Source organism: Tyto alba, unplaced genomic scaffold (assembly GCF_018691265.1).
Source record: "Tyto alba isolate M040663 unplaced genomic scaffold, T.alba_DEE_v4.0 Super-Scaffold_13, whole genome shotgun sequence".
Taxonomy (NCBI): Eukaryota; Metazoa; Chordata; class Aves; order Strigiformes; family Tytonidae; genus Tyto; species Tyto alba.
The window spans coordinates 27,791,767-27,810,331 of NW_024881275.1; the positions used below are offsets into that span (position 1 = coordinate 27,791,767).

An 18,565-nucleotide genomic window follows, 5' to 3' on the forward strand; every position below is an offset into this window, starting at 1 on the left:
ACACATACTAGTGTATGAGTCCCCATCCTTTCTTTCTCCCCACCCCCGATTCCCAATTCCATCAGGTCAGTAGCAATTCGAAAAAAGTCAGTCCTTTGACAGGTGCATCAAAGGAGTTAATAACAGAAGCTAGTCTGTCTGACTCCTGTAAATGTAGCCAACTAATAGGAAATCTTATTCACAATGTCTGCTCCTAGCTGCAAAAGAGCAGGCATGCAAGAGAATGAGAGAAACAGTCTGGTTACACACACACCCCCCACAGTGTACATCACTGTTGCTAGACTCAGGCACAACAGCAGCAACATCAAAACAAACTCTTGTGTAACTGACTGAGCACCACTGCAGAATCAGACATTTAAACACATGAGACAGTACACAGTTCCCACAAATTTTTGAAGTAAGGATTGGCTGCAACAAATAGAAAAGATGGTGTCTCGATACATGAATAACAAAAACATAATCCAGAAATTACTGGTGCCTTATGGCTCTTGTATCTCTATTTCCATTAATTCTTCAGTGAAATTTTGTCCTTTTCATGCTAATATAACTGCAAATGTAGAGTGTATCCTGGATGATTTTCTGTCTCCTTAAAAGCTACTACTCAAAAACAGATGACCCAACACACATTAAAAAAAAAATAAAAAATAAAAAAATAAAATCAATATTTATTATAAAAATGTCTTGTTTCAAGTAATTTCTCCTTTTGTCCTTGAAATCTTCTGCTCCTGTACACATGCTCACAATACACATAAAGAGAAAGAAATTGTACCACTCAGGCTAGATGCCTTTCTCTTGTTTTATTAGAAGAGTAGAAAAGATTATAGCACTTACAAGTCACCTGTTGTTGCAAGGGGAATTATTTATCTATTTTTCATTCATGCAGACAGCAATGTTTAGTCATCTTCCATTTACGTTGTCATTAAGAAACCTTAAGCCAGTTTCCAGTGTCTCTCATGAAAAAGAGTTACCTGTCACATTTTGAATCCCACTTGAAAGCTGTAAAAATTGCCAGATTACACAGGAGATTTTGATGGAGAGATTCAAGTGCAAATCTCCTGTCTTCAGGTTTGTTAATCCTGTTTACTTTTTTATTTAGTTGTTATAATCAGATAACACATTAAATATTCATTAATTTTGTTTAATATTAGCATCAAAAGTTGTCCAGAAAAAGGAAATATAGCCTGTATCTTATCTCCTAGTGTCTCATCTTCACATCTCTCCAGATATCGAGAAGATCTTTTTTTACTTATTACTGTCACGTGTCATTGAATAAAATATGGGGTAGAGACCATAACTCAAGTATGAGTGCACAAACAGATAGTCCAGTAAGCAGGGAAGGCAATTTCAAAATGTCATCTTAGGTGTAACTTTTCCATTACAAGACTTTAATAATAATATATTGGTTCAGTTAAATGTGTTAATATGGATTTTAAGTTTACTATTTTTCTTCAATGAAATCTCCTTTCTCACAATTATTTTCTGAAAAACATTTACCAGAAACTTTCTTCAAAGTGAAGGCTCTGCTGGACTGTAGTAATGACATGACTTTTGCAGCATCAGATGATCACCTCTCAGTAACAACAGAAATAACTGAGGAAAACATCCCGATTTCTGGAAGTATTTTTAATTGTAATGCATTTTTTAAAAACTTTTTTTTTTTTTCCTAAAGTTGTTGTATTTATATAAATCTCAGAATCTTCTTGTTTTGAGTCTATTAATTGCCTGAAGGAGGTCACTGGTACCATGCTGACCAGACAGACAAACACAGCAGTGTATCATGTAATATTGATTTTTGACAAGCTCTTCTGTCATTGTTGTGTGCATGGAATTCTGTCAAGGGGTAGATGATAATACAATTTGAATGTCAAGTCATCAAAAAGAGCATCACAATAGTTTTTAAATAATATTTCATTAATAAACTCTTAACAACACAATATCTACAAATTCATTTTTGCACATAATTCATATGAGAAAGGATGGTTTTCAAGATAAATTTTTTGAACTTCTGACAGCTGAACACTGAAGTGATACTGTGTGTTCTTTAAAGGTGTCCATGGTCATAAGTACTTAATGATTGATATTTAATTGTTTTTCTTATTTTCTGAAATAATTATTGGGGTTTATATTTTTGTTTAACATGAAACCAAGAATTCAGTCTCAATAACCATAATATCTATTAAGCAAATATTCATTATTCAACACATCAAACACATAGAGGATCATTCCTCCTAATATGCGTACCGCCGGAGTAGAGTTTATGATATTTATACCCAATTCACTTACATATTCATGTAATTTCCAAGAACTAGTTACAATATTGATTACTTTTCCAATAAATCATTATAATATGTTGTTGACTAATTCCACATACACACTACAGTCTCTAGGTGGTCTTCTAGGACCCCCAATGGTCATTTGCTTCATCATTCTCATCTTCATCACAGTGTCCTTTCTATGAACTTGGTCCTGTCTTCCCCTTTCCCTTACAGCTGAGACCACAAAACCAGCTGCATCTGGTAGTTCTGCAAGCTTCAGTGTCCTTCTTCCATTATCTGTTTTTCTTATATAGGAGCGTACCTAAATAATGTAAGCAGACAGGCTCAAAGCTCAAGCTTTTTAATCACAGATAAACTGTACCTTATTCCTTTGTTAGGCAAATTCCTAAGCAGAACTACGAAAAAGATATCATGAAGCAGTCATGCAAACAGACCTTGCTGCTTCTGACAGTTTGTAATCTTCCATATGTCCTCCCTCTTTAAACACTAGGATCTTCTGCCTATGTATCATGGTATCATAGTTGTCCTTACAATATTTTTCCTGATTACGTCTCCCTTAAACAGTCAAGCCTGAAAGCTGTTGTTAAGAGAAATGGGAAAGTGAAATTAGCTGATATCTCAGACAGAAAATTTCTGCCTGTTTTATGGTGCTTTTTTAAATTATGGATTGACCCATGTTTCAGATTAGGAGCCCAACATTGTCACCAATCCTCTAACATGACTACATGCACAGTCACAGTCAGAAAACAGACAAACTGTTGGCATGACACTAGCATTTGTTGTGCTTTTAAACAAAGAAATAAAATTAAGCCATTGTAAAATACATCCAAACTAAACGGCCTGGTCTATCTTGAAGCACTACTCTTTGTTATGGAATGGAGAATATATTTATTTACTAGTTTAGAGATCATCAGTGAGGAGCATATTCTCAAATAAATTTGGGCACCTTGAATTCCTACCTGACATTAGCAGAGATAGGGAGTCTCTCTCTTTGCAGATCATCTACAATCCATTTCTCACTAACTGTTCTTTGGACCCTTATTGTCACCTAATTTACAAATATTTTTATGCACTATTTAGCTTGTAAGCACAGTATGATTTCAGATCTTTCACTAGATGACTGTAACCTTGTTGAAAAGGAGCATTACTTGAAGAAATCACTAAGGCATTGAATCTTGTCAAATGATGTCAGCAGAGCACTGTAAGGAGAAGGAGAAATGACCTGGAAATGTTACCATGTTAAAGATCTTTTCACAATTCCTTATATATAATTCCAAAAATACACTTCTTTGTGGGGATGTTTTGCTGGATTTTTAAGATCCTTACATATTGGGGTTTTGATATAAAACTGGCTTTCTTAAATCATATTACCAAGATTAAATTTAAAAAAAAAAATACAAAAAAAAAAAAAAATAGCCAGAATTAGACCTGAAGCTACAGTTCAGGAAACCACTTAAATATGTGCTTAACTTTAAACATAAATCCTACCAATTTCAGTCAAACCAGTAACCTACTGATATTTCCCTGAATGGGGATGCTGTTCTTAATGAATCAGAGCCTGAGGGAGAAGACAGACAGTGGTTTAATTAGCTTCTCCCTAAGATCTTTATCTAATTTTTTCTTGATCTGGTTGCATTGTTGCAAAGGATTTTGTCTGCAGCCCATCTCATTTAGTACCCTGAGGTCAACAGTGGCTTGCTACATAAAAGAAAGTATAGGAAAATATTTTAACAGACATCTGTGTATTATAATAGCCAAGATCTGTGTAAAATATTGAAGCACAAGTTTCTTTTTTCCATCCCATAACAGAATGATAGAATCACAGAATGGCTTAGGCTGGAAGGGACCTTTAAAGGTAATCTAGTCCAACCCCCCTGCAATGGGCAGGGAAACCTTCAAGTATATCAGGTTGCTTAAAGCCACGTCCTACATGACTTTGAATGTTTCCAAGGATGAGGCACCTACAGCTTCTCCAGGCAATCTATTCCTGTACTTCGCTACCCTCATCGTAAAAAATTTGTTCTTTATATCTAATTTAAATGTATCCTTTTCTAGTTTAAACCCACTAGCCCTTGTCCTGTAAAAACAGGCCTTATTAAAACGTCCTCATATTTCATACAAGTCCCCTTTAAGTATTAAAACACCACCATAAGGTCTCCCCAGATCCTTCTTTTCTCCAGGCTAAACATTCCCAACTCTCTCAGCCTGTTCTCACAGAGACGGTACTTCACCCCACTGATCATTTTTGTGGCCATCCTCTGGACATGCTCTAACAGGTCTATGTCATTCCTGAACTGGAGATCCCAGAGCTGAACTCAGTATTCCAGGCAGGGTCTCACTAGAGCGGAGTAGAAGGGCAGAATCACTTCCCTCGACCTGCTGTCCATGTTTCTTTTTATGCAGCCAGGATACAGTTTGACTTTCTGGGCTGTAAGCGCACATTGCGGGTTCATGTCAAGTTTTTCATCCACCAGTACCTCCACCTCCTTCTCTGCAGGGCTGTTGTCAATCCCTTCATCCCCCAACCTGTATTGATACTGGGGTTATCCTGACCCATGTGCAGGACCTTGCACTTGGCCTTGAATCTCATGGGATACATATGGTCCCACTTCTCAAGCTTGTCCAGGTCCCTCTGAACAACACGCCATCCCTCAGCTTGGTGTCATCTGCAAATTTAATGAGGGTACACTTGATCCCACTGTCTATGTCATTGATGAAGATATTGAACAATACTGATACCAATAGAAATTTGTGTCATCTACAAGACCACATTATAAATCCACAGATAGTCTACTTATCTGTTTATAAACTCTCACTCACTTTGAAAAAGGTATAGCATTAATTCTGATCTACCCATTTTAGATAATTTATTTCTTCCTGTACTTTTATCATGTTCCTTATATTGCTCAACACTATGTTTTCTAGAGTAATCAGTTGTACAGACACTTTTCCTCTTCATAAGAAAACACTTTAATGCATAAATCAGGACCTGTAACTTTAACAGGTCTGCATCTGTAATCAGACATTTTCATAGCTCATGTTCTGGAATTTTCTCTAGCTTACCTCCAAGTCATTGTTTTTTCTCCAAAACTCATTCAGAATATTCCTAACAATATATTGGTATTTACCCACTTGCTGAGATGTCTCTTCCCCCACAAAACATGTTTGATAAAACATTTAATTTTACATCATACAGAATACAGGTAGGTTTACCAAATGAAACACTTTCCTTGCCTACATATTTATTCACCGCTGGAAAGGCCTTTGGATACTTACTGTACTGGAGCTATCCACAGCTATGTAGTATTTGGAAGTTATGGTGATATCCAGGAAGTGCACAGTAATCTTCACCTTCAGAGCTACTTGGCATCTATATTCCTCAAACTGGAGTAACCTGCCAAAGCATGTTGCCAATAAGATCAAAAATCCAGGGCTTCCAGACTGTTTGACCACCAGCAACCTGCTAGGTGCCTCAGAGATATGTACTTCACAGCCTCCTGACTGACAAGTCAGTTGCCTGTCTTTGGAGATAGTTGACTCCTGGGACAATCCAATTTACAAGAGCTGGTGAGCTGGTCTGGAAGTCTGGGTTCTTCTAGAGTTTTTGGACTCCTAACTTCCCAGAAAACATGCAGGATTACCATAAAGCCAGGTATTCAGGGATTTTGCGTTTAAGTCAAAAGGAGTCCAAGTTTTTCATCTGTTCATGGAGTGTCAAATATTGGAAAACGGCATGCCCTATTGAAATGGTTTTATTTCCTTAAGTGGAAATTGGGAATTTAAGTCCCTTATGGCTTTGCTCCAAAATGAAATTAAACCATGGGTTTGAAATCCTCAAATTCCTCACAATACAGAATTCCTCTATCCACTCACTTCTCCATTTTTTCCTCTTCTTTCCCCTTTTGTGTACCACTTCTCGGCTGCAGAGTGATTATCATAGCTTTTGTTTGCCAGCACATCTTTTTTATTATGTGGTACATCATCATCACTCTGTCTGGATTTACATCTCTGCTTATCAAAGTGTCATTCTGATAGTTTAAATACTGTATGAAAACAATGTCAACTCTTTTAAATAAAGAATTTTTAGACATGCTTTATCAAAACACAATTTGGACTAAATGAAATTTGGAATCTCTTTGTCATACAGACATATTCTCTCCTGCAAAATACAATAAAAATCCTGGGGATGAAATCTAAAGCATTAAAGCAGGTTAAATAGTGGAGTTACTTCTTAATCTGGAAGAAACATTACACATTGATTCTCTTTTCAGTTACAAGATGCCTATATTCAAAATAAAGATGATATATCCCCCCCAAAAAAAATAAGTTTATAAGACAACAAAATGGCTTTAAGCTGCTTAACACTTTAACAGTGATAATTATCTGTCACCTTAATGTTGACGCAGATAAATAGTTAATGCATTACCTCTTCATAAAAGTACATAGTGGTGATACCTACATCAGGTGTCTTTTTGTTCTTCCTTAGTGACCAGCACAGCATATCTACAAATAAGTAGCATCTAAGTTAAAAATATTTCATTTTTTTTCTCATTGTAGCAATATTATTGAAAATTGTTGTCCTGAGAACTTCATGCTACCTCTGGAAAGAAATTAGATAGAAAAATCACATTGGGGAAGTACATATGTTTTCTTGGCATGGTCTATACAATATTGTTTCTGAGATGATAGAGACAAAAAAAAAAATGTAATTTGAAGGAAATGTTGTCAAATTCAGGTGTTGGTATAGATAATGATAAATGAGAACTTTTAATTTGAGATGTAGGTATCAGTATTGATCCAGGTGTTTTTCCAAGCTAATGTTCTGGTGCTGTTTACAGCATTCCTGGTACAGAGAAATTGGTGAGCTTTTCAATTATTAAATCACATTTCAGGAGTCTAGCCGGTCTCTTCTAACTGTTTTTCTTTCTCTTAAATTTAATGGAGGGTTTCATTTCTAAAACAAGCATTTCAAGTTGTGGAAATGCTTCTTCCTCTAAATCCACCTAAATCACCTTTGTAAAGAAGGTATCTATATGCATAGCTCTCTTCTCTGCTTCTTCGTTTTTCATAAAAGCATGGGTGTGCTTTTTGTAATTGAAATTTTGTAATTGAAATTTTGTAATTGAAATTTTGTAATTGAAACCATGGAGCTAAGTAGAACATTTGACACTTGGGCATCAGGAGCAGAGGTTCTGAATAGGACAAGGGATAGAAAATGGTTGACTATATATGCTACATGAGTAGACATGAGAATGTACTGAAAACACTATTTAAAGAAATTTTGATTTCTGTGTTAAAACAACAACATCATTACCACCACCACCACCACAGAAATAAAAAGGCCTAAACCACAGGCCTTGAACCAAAGTTGACTTCTGAGTGAACCCCCCAACCAGCAACCAGCTTCTTATCAGCATGAAATGCGACCATGGGAACAATCCCTGAAAACTATAAGTAAACAACAGGAAGGAACTATAAATCCCAAATGTAAAGAAAAACAGGAACTCCTCAGACATGCCCGCATCCTGGCCATATCCGGACACGCCTGAGTGAGGCATGTCAATCTACCAGATATCTCCTATGCATTCTGTCATATAGATTTATAGATTTGTTTGTTAAACTGTATAAAAGCCAGACCCTCTCGCAGCAAAGACAGAGACCTCACCTACGAGTGGACGCCCTGCGTAGGACTTCCCAGTTCCCAGGAAAAGGCTCTCTGATCCTTTGCTGTGATGGTGCTCCCCAGCTGATGCACAGATCTGGATGATAGTAAAGTATGAGGGCAAATGATGATGCATCTTTCTAAATCACTATAGCTAGCTTTAAATAGTAATGACTAGATGCATTACCTTGCTTATTCTTTCTGCTGCTTTAAATTAGAGTAAAATAAGCCTATTTCTTTAACTTGGTGTCTGTGCCCTGTCAACTGGCAAAACATGCTCCCAAAATGCTATGATAAATATTACAAGAATTATATTCTCTCACCACAGAGTTCACTCATTTATAGATTAACAATAAAAAATGTGCTATTTCAACTGTTACATTGTACTGAGACACATATAGAATATCAATCACAAGTACAGTGTTTCCAAACAAAGAGAAAAAGTATGATATTGCCATGTTATAAAATTTAAAAATAACAAGTTACCTAACCCAAAGATACAGTCACAGCAAAATTTCAGTCAGTATTCTTCTCAAATGTGAAAATTTCACCATTCACAGATTAAAATTGTACTAATTGTCATAGAAATTTATGTACTTTAAAGCTTGCAAAGTTGTGATTCACACATTATTGAAGTTATATGCTTCCTAATCCTGCCACATGCTCAAAGTCTGCCTAATCTGTTCTCATCTAAAGCAGGTTGTTAACAAACTTCCTTTACCTCAAGACCTTTAGCTTTAATTCCATGACTGCGTGTTTGGGCCTCTGCACCCAAACACCAGAGTTGTGTTCATAACAACACATTTTACTCATTGCCCGAATTCATAAGGAATATGATTTTCCATAATAATTTTTCAGTTGCTTTAAAGTATAAATAACATTTATATGACTAGAAGTATAAATAAAGTATAAGTAACTTTTATATGACTAGAAGAGCATACTGTTAACAAACCTAAGTAAACCTTACAGATGATCATGCGGGTCTTCCCACCAACTTCCATGTGTGGCCTAGAACTAACAAAGGACTTTAACTTGCAACATAATAATCTACATTTTCTTTGTCAACAACAAAGCCACCATCTATGAATTTTCTTTATTTTCCAAAGCACTCTTGGGATATGGAGCAAAATAAACAAAACACCGTTTTTTTGTGAAAGAATGCATTTTTAGTGGGTGCAGGTAAAAGTTCTTTGACCATCTAATATATAGGAATTATGCTACAATTATGCTACTACATAGTCTTGAATACTCCACACTAACACGCCTATGCTACATGTCCCTGAGATAAACATATTCCAATCTAGTAGATATGTACACACATGTGAGTAATATTGAGAGAGAAGTTGTTCTGTGTGGTGTGTGTTTTTTACAATTTACAAATACCTTAATGAAATATCTTGAATTTTAAATTATGATATTGATTTTTGTTTATATGTGTGATATAGAGTTATAGTAGCTATGAGAACATAGGGTATGTTAAGATATTAGGAATAAGCAACTAGCACTGCGTTTGACTTGATTACTATGGAAATAGTTATGGACTCTGAATGAAAGCAATAGGTACCTGAAGAAACTGGCCTTGGTTTGGGAGATCAGCCAAAGGATGAAATGAGCATACACAAGGATGGAGTTCAACCAGCAGATACAGTGAAGAAGACTACTGGCGGCCACCAGAGGACCCCCATCCAACATAACCATGGATGCATTTGAGACATTTGCATAAGATAATGATTTCCAGGAAATTACATGAACATGGTAATCACTACCCTCCCCTATTTGATTTTAATATAAAGGGATACAATCAGTAAGGTTAACCAATGAGTATTTTAGAATAGGAACATGGATAAAGTGAGGTAATTGATAAAACTAATCATTAAAAATGACAAATTAAGAAGCAAGAATTCTATGAATTTTTATGTAAAAGAACTTACATAACCATGACTCTCCTGAAAAGGGGCATAAATATGTTATGCTTTGTAACTGTTGTTGAACATGTCTTTGTTGGAGCCAGAATGTTCCCCAGCATTGGAATAAAGAAGTGTCTGCTCACCTACTTTGTGTAGATGAGTTTTCTTCATGATTGTGACTGCTAACATTTTGATAAAAGTCTATTCAAGTTACTGTTTCTGTTTTCTTCCATGACATTGTCCTATTCTTTCAGATACTATGTTAAGTACATTCTTGTTGACTTTTGTTGGAGAATGGCTCAGAGACAAGGGTCCTGAGCCCATCGAGCAATTGTACGATCAGAGCCTGTTCTAAGGGCTGATGCTGCCTCGCTGATGCTGGGACTCACTAGGGTTTGCCTGCAGCTGCTCGCAGCTGCTGATACATGAAGAATGTCAAGGACGCTTCGGCCTTGTGTACCGTGGTGTGTCGAAAACAGGTTGAGAGGAATTGGGAATAGTGGTCTGAGAAACCCAGTGTTATGGTAACGGTGGTCTGAGAAACATTGTGTTATGGTACTGTTGTGTATAGAAAACAAGTCAAGAGGAATCAGAAATAGTAACATGAGAAACTTAGTGTTATGAGAAGCTTGTGCTGTAAGCTAACTGCAAGTAGGTGGACCGTGCAAATACGACCTTTAGAGTTTAAGCCAATCAGCTAGTGACTAGTAGGCATAATAATTATCATTGTCTGTATAAATATATGTACCATGGACCAATAAACACACACGGTGATTGGTGCTCTATCTTCCACGTTGAACCCGTCTCGGCGTGTCGTTCGTCCGCGGCTCCGCAGACTTTCTTTATGCAGATTCCTGAAGAAAAAATGCCAAAAGATGCTTTCTATTGCAATCAGAGTATTATTGCTGTTATCACCTCGATCATCAGTGTAATTATTTTGTTTTTCTGAAAACAGGTATTGTTGATTACTATGCAGGAAAACCAAACAACCTAGGTGGTTCCAATAAAATGATAACTAAATTTGAATTGCACATTAAATAGGTTTACTTTGATCCTTCAGAAAATAATGCTATATTTTATGATAGATTTGGCCAAACAAAAAACCTCAACAGTTACTTTCATCACTCTGTAAAAGTGAAAAAAGTACAGTGAGACAAACCAGGCTTAGTAAGTGGCAATGCAACTTCCATTAACATCTCATTGGTGCTAAGACATTTACAGAAAACAGTAATCTAAAGCATTAATAGCGAGAGGATTTTACACCCCTCTTTTATATATAATTACTGTTATGCTAAATCTAAAAAAATGACAAGGTTGACCTTAAGACATCAAACTCCAAAACCAAAAAATAGCTTAAGTCTCCAATATCAAGAGAGCAATTTCTTACTTTTTCTGTAGAGGAAAGAAGAGCAGAATCTGAAAACAACTTATTTCTGTCTTATGAAAGTAATAAGTTAGAGGAAAATATTATGGGATTGCTTTATAATGGGCAGTGTAAATCACTAACTTGTACCCAGACTTTCTGTAAATCCTTACAGAAGTGTTTAGGTTACAACTTTCTGTTTTGGTCTAAAAGCCACCTTCACTCATTCTTGATGTTATTAATAGATCTCTAAATTTTACCTGATTTAAGCTTAAACTTCCATTTCTAAAGCAGGTATAATACAGATGTGGAAGACTGATGTTCCCCAAACCTCATATGATTGTAAATAAAGGTGTTATCATAACAAGATACAATATTATCCCTTCCTGTTGAAGTGAAAAGGTATCTTCTAAGAGCTAGACTATTTTCTTTGTATCTGTGTTTTATGAGATCATTCATCATTACACTACCTAAATGTCAACTCAGTATCATAGATCTCCTCTTTCTTCTGAGCCTTAAGTACAAAACCATATACATCTATATAGTTACATATCTACATGTTTCTACATATCTATCTATACATGCACAAATATATGTGTATATATAGAAAAAGGATATGATTGATTTCATTTACTTTTGTTTTGTTTTATAATTTTCATAGAATATTTTATCAGTCTTGCATTATGGTGAACAGTGGGCTCTCTAACCATTCTTTTAAAGTTGAGCACATTTTCTACTTTTGTCTTCTTGAGGTGGACAGTAGAGGGGTTGCCACATTCCCAGTTTTTCTCAGTATTTTGTTTAATCTATTCCTTCTCTCAACAAAGTTAGAATTCTTCATTATAGGTATCCAAAACTTAGATAAACATTTAAATACTATTTAAGTAATATTTAAATATAGCTGACCTGTACACTGGAAATGAACCAATCCTGTAAGAAACCAAAACAAAATTCCTCAGTCTTTATTCAACAAGAGAATTTTCCCTAAAATTACTGAGTTTGAATTGCAACATAAATCAGTTAATTTTCTTTCTGTGCATGTGTTATTTTGTGTTTTAGTGTCTTTTGTGTATTTTGTTTGTTTGTTTGTTTTGTGGGGTTTTGTTAGTCATTGCTTTTTCATACTTCTGTACATATTTAACATTGGTTATTTAAGGATTATTTTCCTAGTAGCTCTAGGATCAGGGTGAGAGGAGCATACAGGGAAGAACAGATTAATTTTATGATGAGGCAGAAGTAAAAAAAAAAAAAAAAAGAAACTAAGTAAAGTATGACATGACATGACAACAAACAAAAATTCTCAGGTCATGATATTGCCAGTTTTGTATTATATATTTCCTATAGATATATATATATGTATATATACACACAGGATTTTGAAATCCCGTCACGGTTGAATATGTACTGTTCTGGATCATTTCATGAATATGTGAGCTTCTGATAGGCTAGTATAGTGTCTCTGGCTTGACATTTTTACACTATTGGACACAAATGGATCTCAGAGATCTTCTTTAAAGTTTCCACTCTTTGGCTTTTGTGGATTATTACCTTCCATCCCCGGAGAACCATTTCTCTGCCTCTACTGAGTTCATTTTTCTGATTCTCAGATGTTTGTATTTTGCTGGGATTTCTTACTGCTATATAGGTCATCCTTGCCTTAATGTCTCACTGATTTGCTGAGTCATCATCTTCTGGTAATTATTCTTTCATTTTCATTAGTTAGTAACAGCCACTGACAGACATCTAAATACCATCTGCCCTAACTCATGTGGTAGTGCCCCCTTGGTGATCTATATATGCATAATTGGTTATTTGTATGAGTGCATACCAAGCCTGCCAATGGAGGGCTATCCAAATTTCATTCATGTATTAACCCTCCATCCTTGAAAAGCAAAACTTTCCAGTGTCGTGGTTTAAGCCAGGTCAGCAGCCAACTACCATGCAGCCATTCTCACTCCCTTCTCTTCCAGCAATAATAAGGGACAGAGAGCCAGGCTTGCGGTTTGAGATAGGACTGGGATGGGGAAAAAAATCACCCTTTATGGGCAAGAGCAAAAGGCAGACTCGTTAGGGGAAGAAAAGAAAAGAACATACATTTATTACAGACACTAACAACACTTAACAGAGTAGGACAGTGAGAAACATTGCCACATCTGGAGAACACCTTCCCCCCACCCCTCCCTTCTTCCTGGGCTCAGTTCTGCTCCCGATATCTCTACCTCCTCCCCGCAGAGGTGCAGGGGCAGGGAATGGGGGGTGCAGTCAGTGCTGCCACTTTCTCCATCTTCAGTGGGGGAACTTCTGGAAGCTTCTTCCCCCTGCACCATCGTAGTCCCCCTCTCACAGGACACAGTCCTCTACAAACTTTCTCCGACATGAGTTCCTCCCACAGGACACAGTGTTCCCCACACTGCTCTGTTGTGGGTTAATAACTTTCTCCAACTGGATTCCCTCCCACAGCTGCAGCCCTTCCCAAGCTGCTCCGGCATGGGACTCCCCCGCATGCTGCAATCCTCCCAGCACTGAATTACAGCAGCGGGGCTACCTTTTCCCACAAAACCCTGTCCTTCTTCGGGCACAGCACCTTGATTATACGAAGCAGAAGCCACAGGCCATTAATCAGTGTCTGCTCCACCGTAGATCTCCATGGGTGTCAGGGGGGGCCGCCCTGCCGTCTCACCACAGGATACAGGGGGGTCTCTGCTCCGGCACACCTCCCCCCTCCTTTCTTCCTCCGTTCCTCCACCGACCTTGGTGTTCATGCAGCTGCAGCAACTCCTCCTCACAAGTCCAACTGCACGTTACCACGTCCCTTCTTAAATACATTATCACAGAGATGCAGCTGATTGGCTCAGTTTCCAAACAGAAGTGGAGCTGACTTGGAGCTGGGGGAGCTTCAAGAAGCTTCTCACAGGGGGCTGCCCCTATAGCCCCCTCCCCCGCCACCAAAAAACTCCACCACTCACTCAATCCAGGATATCCAGCCATAATGTGTTTTTCAATCTTGTAGTGAAATGACTCATTCATTTAGAATATGTGACCTTCAGGGTTTGCATGATAGCACACTGAAAAGAATGTACTGTTTCTCAGGAAAGTTTTAGAATTATGGCAAACAACATACTGGCCCTCATCAGCAAGGCAGTTTCAGGCAATGGGAAAATGTTCAAAACTTCTTGAAATTCTTCATTCAAGAACTGTGGTTGAACATTTAGTAAGTATTCCAGCAAGAACCAAGTGAACAAAAATATTTCATTTGCCCATAGACATTACATTGTCAAAAATCAAGTGTAAAATATTTCTAAAGGTCAGCATTCCCACATTCAGTAGAAATCCTTAAAATTTTGTTATATTTCTCAACCTATATTTTATAGACTTTAACCAAACAGACACAAAGTAATTGAGTGAAATTTCACTGATGGGACTAAATACCAACTTTTAATCTGAAATTAATGAGGTTTAATTGAATTGTAAGCACACAAAATCTGACCATACCTACTTTATTTAGAAAATATTAAGTACTAACTGCATTTAATCATATAGAGGTTAAAATTGACATAATTGTCTTTATTTTTCTTTGAATCCCCAAAATTTATCATTACTTATTAAGCAACTAAATGGAAAAAGTATCTCTTTTCAGCCTATTGTGAGATCCTGGCATTCATTTTGCATCTTAATGGCTAATTTGCAGCCCTCTTGTTTATATCTTCCTTTTGACTATAGAAAAAATCCACTGCTGATTTTATTTTATGAAGGTCAGGCTACTCCTGCAATCTGATTCCCAGACATGCTGTTATTTTCAGTGGTTGATATAGTCTTGGGACCCAATTATCAGCACCACAAAATTCTAAAGGTGGGGGCAACACAAGCAATTAGTGTGTCAGAAGACTCAGGAGGAGGAGTATTTGTGTGCATGTGTATGTGTTTAAGGTCTTTTTAGAGAAGACACAGAGAGATAGAGAAAAAGAGAAAGAGAGAGCAAGTGATCAAGAAATGCGGGAAAGAGAAAAATAGAAAGAGAGGAGAAGGAGAAGGGGAAGGGGAAGAGAGGAAAAGAAAGAGAGAGAAAGAGAAAGAGAAAGAGAAAGAGAAAGAGAAAGAGAAAGAGAAAGAGAAAGAGAAAGAGAAAGAGAAAGAGAAAGAGAAAGAGAAAGAGAAAGAGAAAGAGAAAGAGAAAGAGAAAGAGAAAGAGAAAGAGAAAGAGAAAGAGAAAGAGAAAGAGAAAGAGAAAGAGAAAGAGAAAGAGAAAGAGAAAGAGAAAGAGAAAGAGAAGAGAAAGAGAAGAGAAAGAGAAAGAGAAAGAGAAAGAGAAAGAGAAAGAGAAAGAGAAAGAGAAAGAGAAAGAGAAAGAGAAAGAGAAAGAGAAAGAGAAAGAGAAAGAGAAAGAGAAAGAGAAAGAGAAAGAGAAAGAGAAAGAGAAAGAGAAAGAGAAAGAGAAAGAGAAAGAGAAAGAGAAAGAGAAAGAGAAAGAGAAAGAGAAAGAGAAAGAGAAAGAGAAAGAGAAAGAGAAAGAGAAAGAGAAAGAGAAAGAGAAAGAGAAAGAGAAAGAGAAAGAAAGAGCACAAGAGCGAGAGAACAGAGAGACGGAGTGACACCACCAAAGAGCAAGAGCAAAAGGGAACAATAGAGTGAAAGAGTGAAAAAAGAGGACTTCTGAGTCTGCAGTTTTGATTAGAGGCATTACAAAATAGAGGGGCACAAATGACACATCCAGATGATAAATGCAATGCAGTGGAAAACACCACAGAACAGTAGAGCAAGTCATAACTAACATATCTCAAGCATATGTATCCATATCCATTATTCAAATATTTTCTTTTTTTTTTTTTTTCCTTTTTAAATTAAGGTATTGCTATTGTTAATATCATGACTGGATTCTCAAAAGACAGATAATAAATAAGCAGACACAATTTCATAGAAGCACTTTCCAATTGCTCTCCACACTTTCTGTGGGCTTTGATGTACACATGCATAACTCCTTAACAACATAATAAATGACAGTGCTGTATAAATTAATATACAGGCCATAATATATAGCTAGTATGCTCTGAGGATAAATCATGTCCTAAAATAAGCTAGAGATTAGATTTTACAGAAAGTGGTTTGTACTTAAATGTAAGTTAGAACATTTGAAAATATTATAATTTGTTATTAAAATATTATTACATTATTTCTAATGTATTAGAAAATAAGCTGATTTTTATTTTATAATGAAATAGCTATGTCCCAAATATATCTCTAGATTTTTTTAATTATGTTTACTGGTTTTAATAGTCAGATTTAACCCATAGTAATTGGTTTGCCTAATCCATACCTAGTTTGGCATAGAAAGTAAGATACAGAAACTCATCCTGATTTTAAGAGACTAAATCCTTATTTCCTTACCATTCATTCTCAAACACCAGAAATCAGGGCTTTATGGGAACACCGTCTCAGATCTAAAGAGGTAAAGCCACAGACTTTTATTGACTTGCACCTGCAATCCATCATTCCCTTTGCTAAATGCTGATTTTTCTTTTAATTGGAAAGGAAGAATTATAATTCATACAAACCTGAACATTTATATTGTCTACATTAACTTATCCTGGAAGGAAAGTGAAAATGGAGAGAAATGCCATACACAAAAATATTGGATTAAATTGTTGAACAGCTAGTGAGATGTCTCTATGGTCTTCCTGGATAAAAAGATGAATGATAAGCTCAGCAGAGCTCCTACTGAAATCAGAGGAAATAAGACTGCACTCCCACATATCAAGACTGAATTTTCTTGTCAGTATTGAGTGGTCTCACTGGCTAAAATATAACTAGATCAAAAATGACCTTTTGAAAACAATGTCCATGAAAATGTATCCTTTCCTATTAATTTGCCTTCCCTTTTATTCCATCTAAAAAGCAATAATTGTATTGGATATGGAAGTGAAAAGTAAAAAAAAAGACAAAGCAATGTTTTACAAACAAAACCACTGGGATCACAGATAGTAAGAACAGCTAAAAGCTGCAGCTATTCCTTCATACAAATTTTCCTTCTATTCCATCTCTATACTTGCTAAACAAAAAAGACAGAGGCACGAAGGTAACAAGAATGTCAAGAGGAAATGTAAAAGGCAACAGTGTTTGGAGGAGAACTTGACTTTAGTGTGTAACATGCTTACAGACCAACTTACTGCAGAGCTTGCATCTGCTTTTTGTGCACTAAGAGGGGATATTGCCACTTGGGACTTTACCCAAGTTTTGCTATAATCACCACTGATATGTTAAAAAACATTTATTTAGTGGTTCATGTGTATGCCAGTCCACCTCTTCAAAGGTACTACATAATAGTAGGTTCATTTGATTTTATCTGGTCACATTTAATCAGGAAACATATCCTATTAAATCTAATGGCAAAATGTGACCAATACATAGAGTTTCTGATACTTAGACTTCAGATATTTATGGTGCTTCAATAAGCTTAGCATGAAAGCCTGTACTGTATGTGAGATCACAAAAGTTTTCAACAATGTGTATCTAAGGCCAGAACTGATCCATAGGCAAAGAAATTTAGCAGCTGATATTGACCTTCATTGCTGTTTTCCATATTCTTTACAATAAAGCCTTTTCACAGCTATACAGAAGCCTTGTACTAATAAAAAATGTCTGATCTAATGCAAGCTAAAGCAGGATTATCTGCATAATACCAGCAGTATTTGCTTCAGTTTTATTGTGATTTCTTGTCACTTGCTCTATATCAGGCAAATTCTCAACCTGTGAGCTTTTCGATGAACCTGTAAGAATCAAACAATGCAGAAAGACATAGAACCATTAATCAAATACTGGGAAAAAAAAAAAAAAAAAAAAAAAAAACAAACACAAACTTCTTGTTCAGTTTCCAGAATTACAAAATCAACTTACATATTTTGAACCAGAACTCTGGTTCTTTCCAGCTGCATTTTATTATAATAAAACATGGAAAAGGCAGTGATTGCTGCAAAGGATATCTAGATGTGAAATACTGAATATCTTACTAAATATCTTCTGAGCTGCTGTTTGTGGCATGCATGCAGATGAAACACTTACTAAATAGATCTTTCTTCTTTTCAGTGCCAGATGGAGAGAGTAACCTGAAAGAAAAATTACTTATGCATAATTTTAAAAAATCCACTCACTAGCACACCCCAAAAGAACCTCTAATCATGAAGGTGTAAAAGAGCAGGAAATGTCATGACATCTGTTTAGTGATCTTGCTATACAATCTGATTTTCCTGGGTTTTTTGTGCTTTATATTCCATGTTGGCAGGTGAAAGAAAGAAAGAAACAAATCCCCCCCAAATAAAGAAAAAGAAACAAACAAACAAACCAAATTAAAAAAAAAAAAAAAAAA

At 36.2% G+C, this 18,565-nt stretch overlaps 1 protein-coding gene across 1 annotated transcript; it reads left to right on the forward strand.

The window, feature by feature from the left end:
• Nucleotides 1-15,539: 15,539 nt before the first annotated feature.
• LOC122152875 (putative uncharacterized protein DDB_G0271982) lies at nt 15,540-15,701 on the forward strand (the record flags this gene model as incomplete). The annotated part of the gene is made up of 1 exon (XM_042787641.1): nt 15,540-15,701. A coding segment is annotated over one exon (162 nt), but the record flags the coding sequence as incomplete, so codon positions are not given.
• Nucleotides 15,702-18,565: the final 2,864 nt, after the last annotated feature.